The sequence below is a fragment of the Pseudophryne corroboree genome, chromosome 2 (assembly GCF_028390025.1).
Source record: "Pseudophryne corroboree isolate aPseCor3 chromosome 2, aPseCor3.hap2, whole genome shotgun sequence".
Lineage (NCBI taxonomy): Eukaryota > Metazoa > Chordata > Amphibia > Anura > Myobatrachidae > Pseudophryne > Pseudophryne corroboree.
In genome coordinates, this window is record NC_086445.1 from 275,617,806 (window position 1) to 275,633,332 (window position 15,527).

The following is a 15,527-nucleotide window of genomic DNA, read 5'->3' on the forward strand; positions in this document are numbered from 1 at the left end:
CGACCATTTGTCCAGGAGATCCAGTTGGAAAGACCGTGCATGGAATCTTCCGTACTGTAGAGCCTCGTAGGAGGCAACCATCTTCCCCAGAAGGCGAATGCACTGATGAACCGATACCCAGGCTGGCTTCAGGACATCCCGGACCATTGTTTGTATCACCAACGCTTTTTCCTCAGGCAGAAACACCCTATGTACTCCGTGTCGAGGATCATCCCCAGGAAGGACAGTCTCCTTGTCGGCTCTAAATGCGACTTTGGAAGGTTCAGGATCCATCCATGATCCTGGAGAAGTTGGGTCGCGAGAGCAATGCTCTGTAACAGCTTCTCCCTGGAAGACGCTTTTATAAGTAGGTCGTCCAGATAAGGAATTATGTTCACACCCTGCGTGCGGAGGAGTAGCATCATATCCGCTATCAAATTGGTGAACAATCTTGGTGCCGTGGAGAGGCCAAACGGCAGCGACTGGAATAGATAGTGACAGTCCAGTAGCGCAAATCTGAGATAAGCCTGGTGAGGTGGCAAGATCGGGATGTGAAAGTACGCATCTTCGATATCCAGGGACACCAGGAATTCCCCTTCCTCCAGACCTGAGATCACCGCTCTCAGAGACTCCATCTTGAATTTGAATTCCCTCAAGTAGGGGTTCAATGACTTTAGGTTTAATATTGGTCTTACCGAACCATCCGGTTTCAGTACCACAAACAGGTTTGAATAATAACCCTTGTGGTGTACGTAAGGTGGAACCGGAACAATGACATTTGACCTCAGCAACTTTTGAATGGCTTCCTGTAGGACAGCATTTTCTGTCAGCAAAGCTGGCAAACCCGATTTGAAGAATCTGAGGCGGAAGTTCTTGAAACTCCAGTCTGTACTCCTGGGTAACAATTTCCAGTACCCAGGGATCCAGGCAAGAGGACGCCCAGGCAACCTGCGGGTGTAGGTTTTCGGGATTTCCCCCGGCCACCTCTAAAGAAAGTGGATGGGGATTTGAACTTTTTTGCTTTAGCAGTCCGAAAAGACTGCATCGCAGACGTATAATATGATTTCTTAGTCTGTGGTGCAGCAGAGGGAAGAAAGGTTGACTTACCAGCAATTGCCGTGGAGATCCACGCATCCAACGCTTCCCCAAACAGAGGCTGACCTGTGAAGGGTAGGTTCTCCACACTCTTCTTGGATTCCGCATCCGCAGACTATTGGCGCAGCAAGAGTCCCCTTCGTGCCGAGACAGCCATGGAAGAAGCTCTTGCGTTCAGATGTCCAAGGTCCTTCATGGCTTCCACCATGAAACCTGCAGAATCCTGTATGTGATGTATAAATAATTCAATGTCACTTTTATCCATAGAATCTAAATCCTCTAGTAAAAGTACCTCACCACTTTACAATGGCTTTAGAAATACATGCACAAGCAATAGTAGGCCGTAAAGCTACGCCATTTGCTGTGTATAAAGATTTGAGTGTAGTTTCAATCTTGCGGTCGGCCGGCTCTTTCAAAGCGGTGGACCCAGGTACAAGTAAAACCACTTATTTAGACAACCTAGAAATAGAAGAGAGTGTACTACCGGCGGGTTTTCCCACTTTTTCCTATCCTCCTCAGGGAAAGGAAAAGCAATAAGAATCCTTTTAGGGATCTGAATTTTTCTCCGGGTTTTTCCAGATTTTTCAAACAATGCGTTACATTTTTTAGATGCAGGGAAGGTAAAGGAGGCTTTTTTGTCAGTAAAATAAGCCTCCTCCACCTGCTCAGGAACCTTATCAGTAATGTGTAAAACATCCCTAATAGCCTCAATCATGAGTTGCACCCCCTTAGCAAGGGATGCCTCTCCCCCCCGTATATCACCATCACCGTCCTCTGAATCAGTGTCGGTAACCGTGTCAACATGCATTATTGTTGCAAGAGCATGCTTTTTATGATATACATCAGGGGCCGTGGACGAGGTAGTGGGAGTGGAATACGACAAAACCTCCACAGATCTTTTCAAAACCTGTGTTTCAGTCTCATTATGAGCTATCCTAGATGAAATCTGGGATATCATTCCCTTAGGAGAAGCCACCCACTGGGGTTCGGATTCAAAGGGCTGAGACAGTATATTACATTCCTGAGTACATGGAATAGACTCCTCTGGAGAAGATACACACTCTGCAGCACAAGAAACAGAGTCCCTAGACATGGTAATGTGAGATATAATAAGATATTAAACCTACCGGTAAATCTTTTTCTCTTAGTCCGTAGAGGATGCTGGGGACTCCGCAAGGACCATGGGATATAAACGGGCTCCGCAGGAGACATGGGCACTATAAAGAACGTTTAGTATGGGTGTGCACTGGCTCCTCCCTCTATGCCCCTCCTCCAGACCTCAGTTAGAGAACTGTGCCCAGAGGAGATGGACAATATGAGGATAGGATTTTTGTTAATCTAAGGGCAAGATTCATACCAGCCCACACCAATCATACCATATAACCTCTCAAGCAGACTTCCTCCATTTCAAATTCATGCTCTCATCCTTCAGTGCTGCCCTTTCCCTCGCTAAACAATCATACTTCAAAATCCTCATCTCTACCCACTCTTCCAACCCCCGGCGCCTCTTTGCCACTGTTAACTCCCTCCTCTGCCCACCACCACCTCCTCTCCCTTCCTCATTGTCTGCTCTTGACTTTGCCACTTATTTCACATCCAAGATTGACTCCATACGTCAGGACATCACATCCCACCAGTCCAGCAACCAGCCACCACCCATCCTTTGCCACCCCTCCCCTACCCTCTTACCAACTCTGACATCTTTCTCCCATGTATCTGGCGAGGAAGTCATGGCCCTCATACACTCTTCCCCCCCCCCCCCCCCCCACAACCTCCCCACTCGACCCTATCCCCTCCCACCTCCTCCGCTACCTCTCTCCTTCTGCCTGTTCCCATCTTGCCCACCTTCTCAATCTCTCCCTCTCATCAGGCACTGTCCCCTCTGCCTTCAAGCATGCTCGTCTCCCCTATTCTTAAAAAACCTACCCTTGATCCTAACACTCTCTCCAACTATCGACCCATCTCCCTCCTCCCCTTTGCCTCCAAACTTCATGAGCGTATTGTCTATAATCGCCTCACTGCCTTTCTTTCCTCTCACTCACTGCTTGACCCATACCAGTCTGGTTTCCGCTCTCTCCACTCCACTGAAACTGCCCTCACAAAAGTCTGCAATGACCTCCATGCCGCCAAATCTAAGGGCCACTACTCTCTGCTTATTCTTCTTGACCTCTCTGCTGCTTTTGACACTGTGGACCACCCTCTCCTTCTGCAAATCCTTCACTCTCTTGGTCTACGCGATACTGCCCTCTCCTGGCTGTCCTCCTACCTCTCTGATCGTTCCTTCTCTGTCTCCTCTCATGCTACCTCGCCCCCACTTCCACTAACTGTTGGTGTCCCCCAAGGTTCTGTTCTTGGTCCTCTCCTTTTCTCTCTCTCTATACTTCCTCTTTAGGTGAACTCATTCGTTCTTTTCATTTCCAGTATCACCTCTATGCTTATTACACTCAAATCTACCTCTCCTCCCCTGATCTCTCCACGGCTCTCCTCACTCGTGCCTCTAACCGTCTTTCTGCTATCTCTTCCTGGATGTCCCAGCGCTTTCTTAAACTCAACATGTCTAAGACCGAGCTGATCATCTTCCCACCCTCCCGCACAACCTCACCTCCCACAATTTCATTATCCATTGATGGCACGACTATCTCCTCTAGCCCCCAAGTACGCTGTCTTGGTGTAATCCTTGACTCCTCCCTCTCCTTCAAACCACACATTCAGCACCTCTCACAAACCTGTAATTTTCATCTCAAAAACATTTCCAGGATCAGACCTTTTCTCACCCAGGATGCCACTAAGATCATTATTCACTCACTGATTATTTCCAGACTGGACTACTGTAATCTCCTCCTAACTGCCCTCCCTGACAATTACCTCTCTCCACTCCAATCTATCCTCAATGCTGCTGCCCGGCTTATCTTCCTCACCAAACGCACTACGTCTACCTCCCTTCTCCTACAAGCCCTTCACTGGCTTCCCTTCCCTTTCAGAATCCAATTCAAACTTCTCACTCTCACTTACAAAGCACTCACCCACTCCTCTCCCATTTACATCTCTGACCTTATCTCCCTTTACTCTCCCACCCGTCCTCTTCGCTCTGCTAATGCACGCCGGCTCTCCTGTCTTCTGATTACTTCCTCCCACTCCTATCTCCAAGATTTTTCACGTGCTGCTCCCTTCCTCTGGAATTCTTTACCTCTCCCCCTCAGACTCTCCACAGAACTTCAAACAGGCTCTTAAGACCCATTTCTTTACCAAACCCAGTCAAATCTCATCCTAACCCTCTGTTCCACGCTATGTACCCCATTTGTGTCACCCGTCTGTCTACCCCTCCCCTTAGAATGTAAGCTCTCACGAGTAGGGCCCTCTTCCCTCATGTGCTTATCCTTTTCTTACTTTAATAATCCTCAACTGCCCAAATCACGCAGTTTTTTGGCCACCTGGAACTTATCTCTGTCATTTACTGGTGTAGTTATGCTTAGTTACCCTGTACTTGTCCTAAATTGTCTTCAACTGTAAGTCACTGTTTTCCTGTTTTGATTATGTGCATATGTACTCTGTAATTGGGCGCTGCGGAACCCTTGTGGCGCCATATAAATAAAGGATAATAATAATAAATATAACCTGGAATATACGCAACCAGTTAACAGTATGAACAAAAACAGTATCAGTCAAAGACTGATTCTAACTGTAACATAACCCTTAAGAGAGCAACAACTATATACAAGTCTTGCAGATGTAGTCCGCACTGGGACGGGTGCCCAGCATCCTCTACGGACTAAAAGATTTACCGGTAGGTTTAAAATCTTATTTTCTCTTATGTCCTAGAGGATGCTGGGGACTCCGTAAGGACCATGGGGTTTATACCAAAGCTCCCAACCGGACGGGAGAGTGCGGATGACTCTGCAGCACCGACTGAGCAAACGCAAGGTCCTTAGCCAGGGTATCAAACTTGTAGAATTTTGCAAAAGTGTTTGAACCCGACCAAGTACCAGCTCGGCAAAGTTGTAATGCCGAGACGCCTCGGGCAGCCGCCCAAGAAGAGCCCACCTTCCTAGTGGAATGGGCCTTTACCGAATTTGGTAACGGCAATCCAGCCGTAGAATGGGCCTGCTGGATCGTGTTACAGATCCAGCGAGCAATAGTCTGCTTAGAAGCAGGAGCGCCAACCTTGTTGGCTGCATACAGGACAAACAGAGCCTCTGTTTTCCTAACCCTAGCCGTCCTGGCTACATAAATCTTTAAGGCCCTGACTACATCCAGGGACCTGGAGTCCTCCCAGTCCCCCGTAGCCACAGGCACCACAATAGGTTGGTTCATATGAAATGAAGAAACCACCTTAGGCAAAAATTGAGGACGAGTCCTCAACTCCGCTCTATCCACATGGAAAATCAAATAGGGGCTCTTGTGTGACAAGGCCGCCAATTCGGACACCCGCCTTGCAGACGCCAAGGCCAATAACATGACCACCTTCCACGTGAGAAATTTTAATTCAACTGTTTGAAGAGGCTCAAACCAGTGAGATTTCAGGAAACTTAACACTACGTTAAGGTCCCACGGTGCCACAAAGGGGGGCTGGATGTGCAGCACTCCCTTCACAAACGTCTGAACTTCTGGGAGAGAAGCCAATTCCTTCTGAAAGAATATAGATAGGGCCGAAATCTGTACCTTAATGGAGCCTAACTTCAGGCCCATATCCACTCCTGTCTGTAGAAAGTGGAGAAACCGGCCCAGATGGAAATCTTCCGTAGGAGCATTCTTGGCTTCACACCAAGATACATACTTCCTCCAGATACGGTGATAATGCTTTGCCGTCACCTCCTTCCTAGCCTTTATCAGAGTGGGGATGACTTCCTCCGGAATACCTTTCCCAGCTAGGATTCGGTGTTCAACCGCCATGCCGTCAAACATAACCGCGGTAAGTCTTGGAACACACAGGGCCCCTGCTGTAACAGGTCCTCCCTGAGAGGAAGAGGCCACGGATCTTCTGTGAGCATTTCCAGAAGATCTGAGTACCAGGCCCTTCGAGGCCAATCTGGAACAAAGAGTATTGTCTGCACTCTTCTTTGTCTTATGATTCTCAATATTTTTGAGATGAGAGGAAGAGGAGGAAAAACATAGACCGACTGAAACACCCATGGTGTCACTAGGGCATCTATTGCCACTGCCTGAGGGTCCCGTGACCTGGCACAATACCTCAGAAGCTTCTTGTTGAGGCGTGACGTCATCATGTCTATTTGAGGAATTCCCCAAAGACTTGTTATCTCTGCAAAAACCTCTTGATGAAGTCCCCACTCTCCTGGATGGAGATCGTGTCTGCTGAGGAAATCTGCTTCCCAGTTGTCCACTCCCGGAATGAAGACAGCTGACAGAGCGCTTACGTGATTTTCCGCCCAGCGAAGAATCCTGGTGGCTTCCGCCATCGCCACTCTGCTCCTTGTCCCGCCTTGGCGGTTTACATGAGCCACGGCTGTGACGTTGTCTGATTGAATCAGAACCGGTAGGTCGCGAAGAAGATTCTCCGCTTGTCGTAGGCCGTTGTATATAGCCCTCAATTCCAGTATGTTGATGTGTAGACAAGCCTCCTGGCTTGACCATAGTCCCTGAAAATTTCTTCCTTGTGTGACTGCTCCCCATCATCGGAGGCTCGCGTCCGTGGTTATCAAAACCCAGTCTTGAATGCCGAACCTGCGACCCTCCAGAAGGTGAGCACTCTGCAGCCACCACAGTTGAGACACTCTGGCCCTGGGTGGCAGGGTTATTTTCTGTGTAGATGGGATCCAGACCACTTGTCCAGAAGGTCCCACTGAAAAGTCCTCGCATGAAACCCGCCGAAGGGGGTGGCCTCGTAGGCTGCCACCATTTTTCCCAGAACTCGAGTGCATTGATGAACAGACACTCTTTTTGGTTTTAGCAGGTCTCTGACCATGTTCTGGAGATCCTGGGCTTTTTCCAATGGGAGAAAAACCCTCTTTTGTTCCGTGTCCAGAATCATGCCTAGGAATGATAGCCGAGTCGTTGGAACCAATTGGGACTTTGGCAGATTGAGAATCCAACCATGCTGTTGCAGCACTTTCAGGGAGAGCGACACGCTCTTCAGCAACTGATCTCTCGATCTAGCCTTTATCAGGAGATCGTCCAAGTATGGGATAATTGTGACTCCCTGCCTTCGCAAGAGCACCATCATCTCCGCCATTACCTTGGTGAAAATCCTCGGGCCATGGAAAGCCCAAACGGCAACGTCTGAAACTTTTAATGACAGTCCTGTACAGCGAATCTCAGGTACTCCTGATGAGGGGGGTATATGGGGACATGAAGGTATGCATCCTTTATGTCTAGTGACACCATAAAATCCCTCCCTTCCAGGCTGGATATTACAGCTCGGAGCGATTCCATCTTGAATTTGAACTTTTTCAAGTACAGGTTTAGGGATTTTAGATTTAAAATGGGTCTGACCGAACCATCCGGCTTCGGGACCACAAACAGGGTTGAATAATACCCTTTTCCCTGTTGGACCAGGGGAACCTTGACCACCACTTGCTGTTGACACAGCTTTTGAATTGCAGCTAGCACTACTTCCCTCTCCGGGGGTGAAGCTGGCAAGGCCGACTTGAAAAATCGGCGAGGGGGCACCTCTTCGAATTCCAGCTTGTAGCCTTGGGAAACAATTTCCATCGCCCAAGGATCCACGTCTTAAAGAACCCAGATCTGGCTGAAAAGTCGAAGGCGTGCCCCCACTGGTGCGGACTCCCTTAGGTGAGCCCCAGCGTCATGCGGTGGATTTTGTAGAAGCCGGGGAGGACTTCTGCTCTTGGGAACTAGCCGAAGCAGGTGTTCTCTTTCCTCTACCCTTACCTCTGGCAAGGAAGGAGGAGCCCCGACCTCTTCTGGACTTATGCGACCGAAAGGACTGCATCTGATACTGTGGAGTTTTCTTTTGCTGTTGGGGAACAAACGGTAAAAAGGTAGATTTACCCGCGGTAGCTGTGGAAACCAGGTCCGCGAGCCCCTCCCCAAACAACACTTCACCCTTGTAAGGTAAAACCTCCATATGCTTCTTTGAGTCTGCATCACCCGTCCACTGGCGGGTCCATAGAGCTCGTCTCGCAGAAATAGCCATGGCATTGGCTCTGGAACCCAGCAGCCCAACGTCTCTTTGAGCGTCCCTCATATATAAGACTGCGTCTTTAATGTGGGCTAATGTTAATAAAATGGTATCCCTGTCTAGGGTATCAAGGTCAGCTGACAAGGTATCTGTCCATGCTGCAACTGCACTACACACCCATGCCGATGCTATTGCCGGTCTGAGCAAAGCACATGTATGCGCATAAATAGACTTTAAAGTAGTCTCCTGTCTGCGATAAGCAGGATCCTTGAGGGCTGCCGTGTCCGGAGACGGCAGCGCCACCTTATTGGACAGGCATGTTAAAGCCTTGTCCACCCTGGGAGAGGATTCCCAACGTACCCTGTCCTGTGCAGGGAAAGGATACGCCATAAGAACCCTTTTGGGAATCTGCAGTTTTTTATCTGGAGTTTCCCAAGCTTTTTCAAATAACTCGTTACGCTCATGAGATGGGGGAAAGGTTACCTCAGGTTTCTTTTCCTTATACATGCGCACCCTTGTGTCAGGGACAGAGGGGTCATCAGTGATATGCAAAACATCTTCTATTGCAATAAGCATACACTGAATACTTTTTGCCACCCTTGGGTGTAATTTTGCATCATCGTAGTCGACACCGGAGTCAGAATCCCTGTCAGTACCAGTGTCCACTATTTGGGATAGGGGATGTTTTTGAGACCCAGAAGGGCCCTGTGACCCAGTCCAATCCGTGGATTGACTCCCTGCTTTCTCCCTGGACTCTGCTTTGTCCAGTCTCTTATGCAATGAGGCCACTCGCATTTAACATATGCCACATGTCCATCCTATCATGAGTCGGCGTTGCCGACGGAGACACACCACACATCTGCTCCACCTCCTCCTTGGACGAGCCTTCCGCTTCAGACATGCCGACACGCACGTACCGACACCCACACACACACAGGGATATATCTATAAGGGGACAATTCCCCAACAAGGCCCTTTGGGGAGACAGAGAGAGAGTATGCCAGCACACACCCAGCGCCAAACGGACACTGGAATAAAACCCAGATAGCACTTTTTATATATATAATCAATGTTATACACTCAGTGCGCCTTAAACATGCCCCCCCCCCCCCCCTCCTTTCAGCCCTCTGTCACAGAGTTCAGCAGGGGAGAGTCCGGGGAGCCAGCTTCTCTGCAGCGTTCTGTGGAGAAAATGGCGCTGTTAGTGCTGAGGGATCAAGCTCCGCCCCCTCCAGCGGCGGGCTTCGGTCCCGCTTCAATATTAAAAAAATGGCGGGGGATCTCTTAATTTACTGCCTCCGCAGCCTAATGTACCCTTATATGCCAGACCAGAGGTTTATTGCTGCCCAGGGCACCCCCCTGCGCCCTGCACCCATCAGTGCCCGTTCTGTGTGTGTAGTGTGTGGGAGCAATGGCGCGCAGCGTTACCGCTGCGCGCTTACCTCAGTGAAGATCTGAAGTCTTCTGCCGCCTTGAAGTCTTCTTTTCTTCTTATACTCACCCGGCTTCTATCTTCCGGCTCTGTGAGGAGGACGGCGGTGCGGCTCTGGGACGAATGGCGGGGTGAGACCTGCGTTCCGACTGCCTCTGGAGCTAATGGTGTCCAGTAGCCTAAGAAGCAGGGCCTATCATTTAAGTAGGTCTGCTTCTCTCTCAGTCCCACGATGCAGGGAGCCTGTTGCCAGCAGTGCTCCCTGAAAATAAAAAACCTAACAACATTCTTTTTCAGAGAAACTCTGGAGAGCTCCTCTGTAATGCACCCCATCTCCTCTGGGCACAAAATCTAACTGAGGTCTGGTGGAGGGACATAGAGGGAGGAGCCAGTGCACACCCATACTAAAAGTTCTTTATAGTGCCCATGTCTCCTGCGGAGCCCGTCTATACCCCATGGTCCTTACGGAGTCCCCAGCATCCTCTAGGACGTAAGAGAAATAAACATACACACACACAGGAAAATGTCAGACACAATTTCCCCCAGAGTACCATCAGAGAGACACACAGTATAAGGAGCCAGCACACACAGCGCCCCAGTATGCAGTTACATGATAAATGCCTGGCACTGACTGAGTAACCTTAATAGAGTACACAGCAATAATAACAGTGAATAACACTCTCCCCTCCCCCCCCCCTTCTATAACCCCTTGGTACTGCACAGGATAGCTGGAGTTAAGTGGAGGGTCAGCGCTGTCAGCGTCTCTTGTCTGATCTGCAGGGAGAAAATGGCGCTGGTGAGAGCTGGATCTGCTCTGAGGAGAAGCTCCGCCCCCTGTAATTGATTTTATACTGGCCTGTGGTAAAACGTTGCTAGCAGTAGTACAGAGCCCCTGATAGCCATAGTGACCAGTGTGAAGGGTATTGCGCTGGCCCAGGGCGCCCCTCACAGCGCCGCACAATCATACCTCTGAGCCCTCCGGAACGCAGCCTTACAGCGCTGTGCTCCTACCCTTGTGCCGCCATTCTCGCCGGGGACCCGCTTATCGGGGCGCCGGTCTCATACTCACCACCTCGATCTTCTGGCTCTGTTAGGAGGTGGCGGCAGTGCTGCGGGAGCGAGCGGTCACCTCAGGGGCTTGCGATCGACACCCTCAGGAGCTCCGTGTCTTGTCAGCGGAGATAGGGGCCATTAACCTCAGAGGGTTGGATCCTACTCCCCCTGTTGCCAGCAGCCTCCCTGTACCTAACTCTTTAAAAAAAAACAATAAAACTAAAAGAACTCCTAGGAGCTCCCGTAGCTGTGACCGGCTCCACCGGGCACATTTTCTAAACCAAGTCTGGTAGGAGGGGCATAGAGGGAGGAGCCAGCCCACACTATTAAACTCTTAAAGTGCCCATGGCTCCCAAGGGACCAGTCTATACCCCATGGTACTAATATGGACCCCAGCATCCTCTAGGACGTAAGAGAAAGAATTATGTGTATATATATATATATATATATATATATATATATATATATATATATATATATATATATATATATATATAAAACATACACACATTATATATATATATATATATATATATATATATATATATATATATATATATATATACACACACACACACACACACACACACAGAGAGAGAGAGAGAAAAAGAGAGGGGGAGGGGGGGGGGGTACACAAACAACTATTCAAAGGTATAGAACATTTCAACTGCATCGGCAGCTGCGTACGTATAAGGCTTACCTCAGGCTTTCCTTGGTTTCTGCAGTAAGGAGAGAAAAAAAATATTGTGGAAACACTTCACAAAGGCATTAAATAAATCATGTACCAAAGAATACTGGGGCGGATGCATTAAGCCTGGAGTCGGCATAAGGAAGTGATAAAGCAGTGATAAGTGCAAGGTACTAAACACACCAGCCAATCAGCTCCCAACTGTTAATTTACATATTGGAGCGGATTGGCTGGTGTGTTTATCACCTTGCATTTATCACTAGTTTATCACTTCCTTGTGCCTTCTCCAGGTTAATACATCTGCCCCTAGGTCTCTACGTATTACAATATAAATAAAAACATAATTATCATGGCCAGGAAACCTTGTACTTTCCCTATATGTGTTGTAGATTTAATTTGCAAAATTTAGACTTGTGGTAAAACTTACCCTTGTTAACTCTTTCTACACGGACCATGGGATCCACAGGGTCCTTGGGGTCTGCATGGTAGAGACCAGGATCATGCACCGAACAGCAAAGCTTTGAGCCTCCCAAGATGCACTGGGCTGTCTCCGCTCGTACCCCGCCAACAGTTCAGGTTCTCCAGTTTTAGTTAACAAGCACAAAGCATGAGCTGGAGAGGAAAGAAGGAAGAATTGTACACACACTCGCGTATAAGAGAAGGGAACTGGTGACCGAGAGAAGTAACCCATTAAAGCTAGGTGTGACAGGATGGGCGCTCTGTGAATCCCATGGACCTCGGGGAAAAAAAAAAAAAAAAGTTAACAAGGGTAAGTTTTACTATAACTTTTTCTTCTTCAGGGTCCATGGTCTCCACAGGGTTAACCTTGGGGATGTCCCAAAGCAATTGTAATAGGGAGGGAATGATCTTAAGCTGAAAGGAGGACATTGCGGCCAAAGGTTGCATCCTAAAAAGGCAAACGTATCAAAGGCAGAGAACCTAAGAAACTTGTGGGCAGAAGATCACGTAACAGCCTTGCATAGTTGTTCAGCAGTCACGCCACAGCAGGCTGCTCATGAAGGACCCACATAGCGAGTGATATGAGCAGAGACTGTACTTGGAACAGGAAGATCAACCTGCATGTAAGACTGTGAAACGTTCATGCAGAGCCAACGTTTGTTTATTGTCTAGCCAGCCCCGCTTGTGGAATCCAGAGAGGATGAACAAGTAATCTGTTTGCCTAATGGAAGTAGTACAGACCACGTAGATCTGTACAGACCATGTCCAATAAAGCTTCCTCCCATGAAAGGCCAGGTTCCTTGTAGGTCGGTACCACAATTGGTTCGTTGATATGAAACTTAGAAACGACCTTAGTTAGGTATCCTTATGTAGTCAAGGGAGGTTGTATCCGGAGTACCCCCTGTAGGAAGGTACGAACATCTGGCAAGGGGGCAAGTCTCTGGAACCAGACTGATAGACCAGATACCTGCACTTTAAGAGATGCAAGGCGGAGATCCATGTCCAGGATCGCCTGTAGAAAAGCCAGAAGTTTAGGGATCTGAAAAACCATAGTATCAGAGTGGCGATGAGCACACCAATGAAAGTAGAAGTGCCAGATACAGTAATAAATGCGAGCTGATACTGGTTTGCAAGCATGAAGAATAGTTTGAATAACCATACTGGAAAATACCTTATCCCTTAGGATGGATGACTCAAGAGCCACGCCGTAAAAAGACCTTGTGATAGATGATCTGGTCAAAGAGGAAGAGGGAATGGCTCACCTATGAACAGACAATGGAGCTCTGTGAACCAATGGCGTCTTGGCTATGCTGGAACCACGAGTATGATCATGCAGTCTTCCTCTTTGAATTTGAGAAGTACCCTGGAAAGGAGAGATACTGGAGGGAACAGATGAGCCAGATGTAAGGTCCATGGGACTGTTAGTGTGTCCACGAATCTCGCTTCAAGTCCTCGTGTACTGGCCGAGTACACTGGTACCTTGTGGTTGTGTCTGGAGGCCATAAGGTCCACGTCTAGAAGACACCACTTGTGTACCAGAAGTTGAAAGACATCTGGGTGTAGAGACCCTTCTCCAGCATATATAACCTGTTGACTGTGGAAGTCTGCTTCCCAGTTGAGGACTCCCAGAATGAAGATTGTGAAAATGGCTGGAAGATGGAGTTCTGACCAGGTGAGAATCCGTGATACTTCCTGCATCACTGCCGCACTGCATGTGCCTCCCTGCTGATAGATATAAGCCACTGCCGTGGCACTGTCTGACTCGACTTGTACAGGGGAACCTCAAAGAAGATCCTGACCTATTTGGATGGCCCAGTACACTGTCCAAAGTTCCAGTACGTTGATTGGAAGATCTCTCTCTGATAGAGACCACCGGCCCTGAAAGGAGTGACTGCCCGTGATAGCTCCCCACCCCCCAGAGGCTGGCGTCCATGGTGAGAAAAGTGTCTAGTGTGGAACCCGTAATGGTCGACCCTTGTCCAGGTGTGTAGCCACTAGAGGAATGTCTGAACATCCTGAGGCAATACCACTGTCTGAGATATGATCTGCTTGGGTTGGCCGTTCCACCTGGTGAGTCACAGGCGTTGTAGAGGCCTGGAGTGGAATTGGACACATTCCACAATGTCAAAGGTGGATACCATGGAGCCCATGGCCTGCATTGCTGAATGGAGAGAGACCCTTCAATTGTGAAGTAGATTGCGGATACACATTTGCAGTGCTGGAATCTTGTCCTAGGGAAGAAAGTTGCGTTGCACTTGAGCATCCAACAGCACTCTGAGATGGATCATTCTCCGAGACAGTAGGAGAGAAGAGTTGGCCCAGTTGATCAGCCAACCATGACTCTGAAGGAATGACATCGTCACCTGAAGATGAGAGTGTGGGACCTCTGGAGAATGTGCTAGAAGACGTTGATCGTCCAGGTACAGGAGTATCCGAATCCCCTGCTGCCAGAGTTGAGCTGCCATTACGGCCACTAGTTTGGTAAACACCCTGGGGGCTGTGGAAAGTCCACAGGGTAGGGCCTGGAACTGGAAATGCTGACATAGGACACCAAATCAGAGATACGGTTGGTAACTGGGTGCTATAAAGGTACATTGAGGTACGCATCCTGTATACCCAGGTAGACCATAAAATCCCCAGGCCGTATAGCCAGGACAATGGGACAGAGAACACTTCCATCCGGAACCTGGGCACCTTGAGGTATTTGTTGTGTAACTTTAGATTCAGAATGGGACGGTAGGAGCCATTGGGTTTTTGAACCAAAAAGAGTGTAGAATAGAACCACTGTCCCTGTTGAGATACAGGGACCAAAATAATGACACCCGAGTGTAGTAATGATTGAATAACTACCTTCATTGCCTTGGCTTTGCTGAGGTCTGCTGGTGGAGTGGTAGCGAAGTATTGTCTGGGAGGATGCTTCAGGAAGGAGAGGGCGTATCCATGAGAGACCACTTCTCGAACCAAGGCATCTGTGTTTTCTGACTCCACGCATGGGCGAAGTGAAGAAGTCGGCCATGTCATACAAAGGGTTTATCCTCTGGCTTAGTAGTTGAGAGTCTAGCTGCCCAGGTCTGCTTGGTTTTAGGCTTAGAGGTCCTAGTGAAGTGAGATTGTCTAGGAAACGTCTGACCTCTGTCCTTGCCCTATGGGTGAAAGGACGAGGTCCGAGGACACACTGTGGAAGCTGGGGGTAAGCAAGCTGTTTTAGAAGTTCACAGGTTATTGACAATCTTGTCCTGTTCTAATCCAAACTGAAATTCGCCCGCGTATGGAAGAGCTTCCAGGGCTTTCTTGGCGTCAGTGTCCGCTTTCCTTGAATGTAGCCAAACAATGCTGCTATTGAAGCAGCTGAAGCCTTAGAGGATTATAGAACAATAGAGCAGATTCCCTAATGTAATAGGCAGGATCTCTGATGCTGATTGTTCCATGGTAGGCTCAGAAGTGAAACTGTTTTCAAAGGCGTCAGCCCAATTTTCCATGGCTTTAGCTACCCAGGCTGTAGCCGTAGCAGGTCTGGCTGTGGCCCTTGAAAGTGAATATAAAGATCTTTAGATTTTGGAGCTGTTTCAGTATCTTCGAGCTGAAGTGAGAATTTAACCACCCTGACTAGAGCAGCCACATTAAATTTGGACTGTACCTCTTCTTACCGTGAGGGGGAGTCTGCATCAAAAACCTCTGTCTGATCAGCAGCAGAAGAGTCCTCAGAATCTGAAAGTGGCGTCGAC

The 15,527-nt window shown here is 48.6% G+C and overlaps 1 protein-coding gene across 2 annotated transcripts in view; it reads right to left on the bottom strand.

Annotated features, from left to right (window-relative positions):
• The window catches only part of GTF2F2 (general transcription factor IIF subunit 2), a 423,942-nt gene that overhangs the window by 383,035 nt on the left and 25,380 nt on the right, over nucleotides 1-15,527 (bottom strand). For both annotated transcript variants that reach the window (XM_063952832.1, XM_063952831.1), the window contains exon 3: nucleotides 11,356-11,374. In XM_063952832.1, coding sequence (XP_063808902.1) covers nucleotides 11,356-11,374 — 19 coding nt within the window. The remainder of the gene's footprint in view (nucleotides 1-11,355; nucleotides 11,375-15,527) is intronic.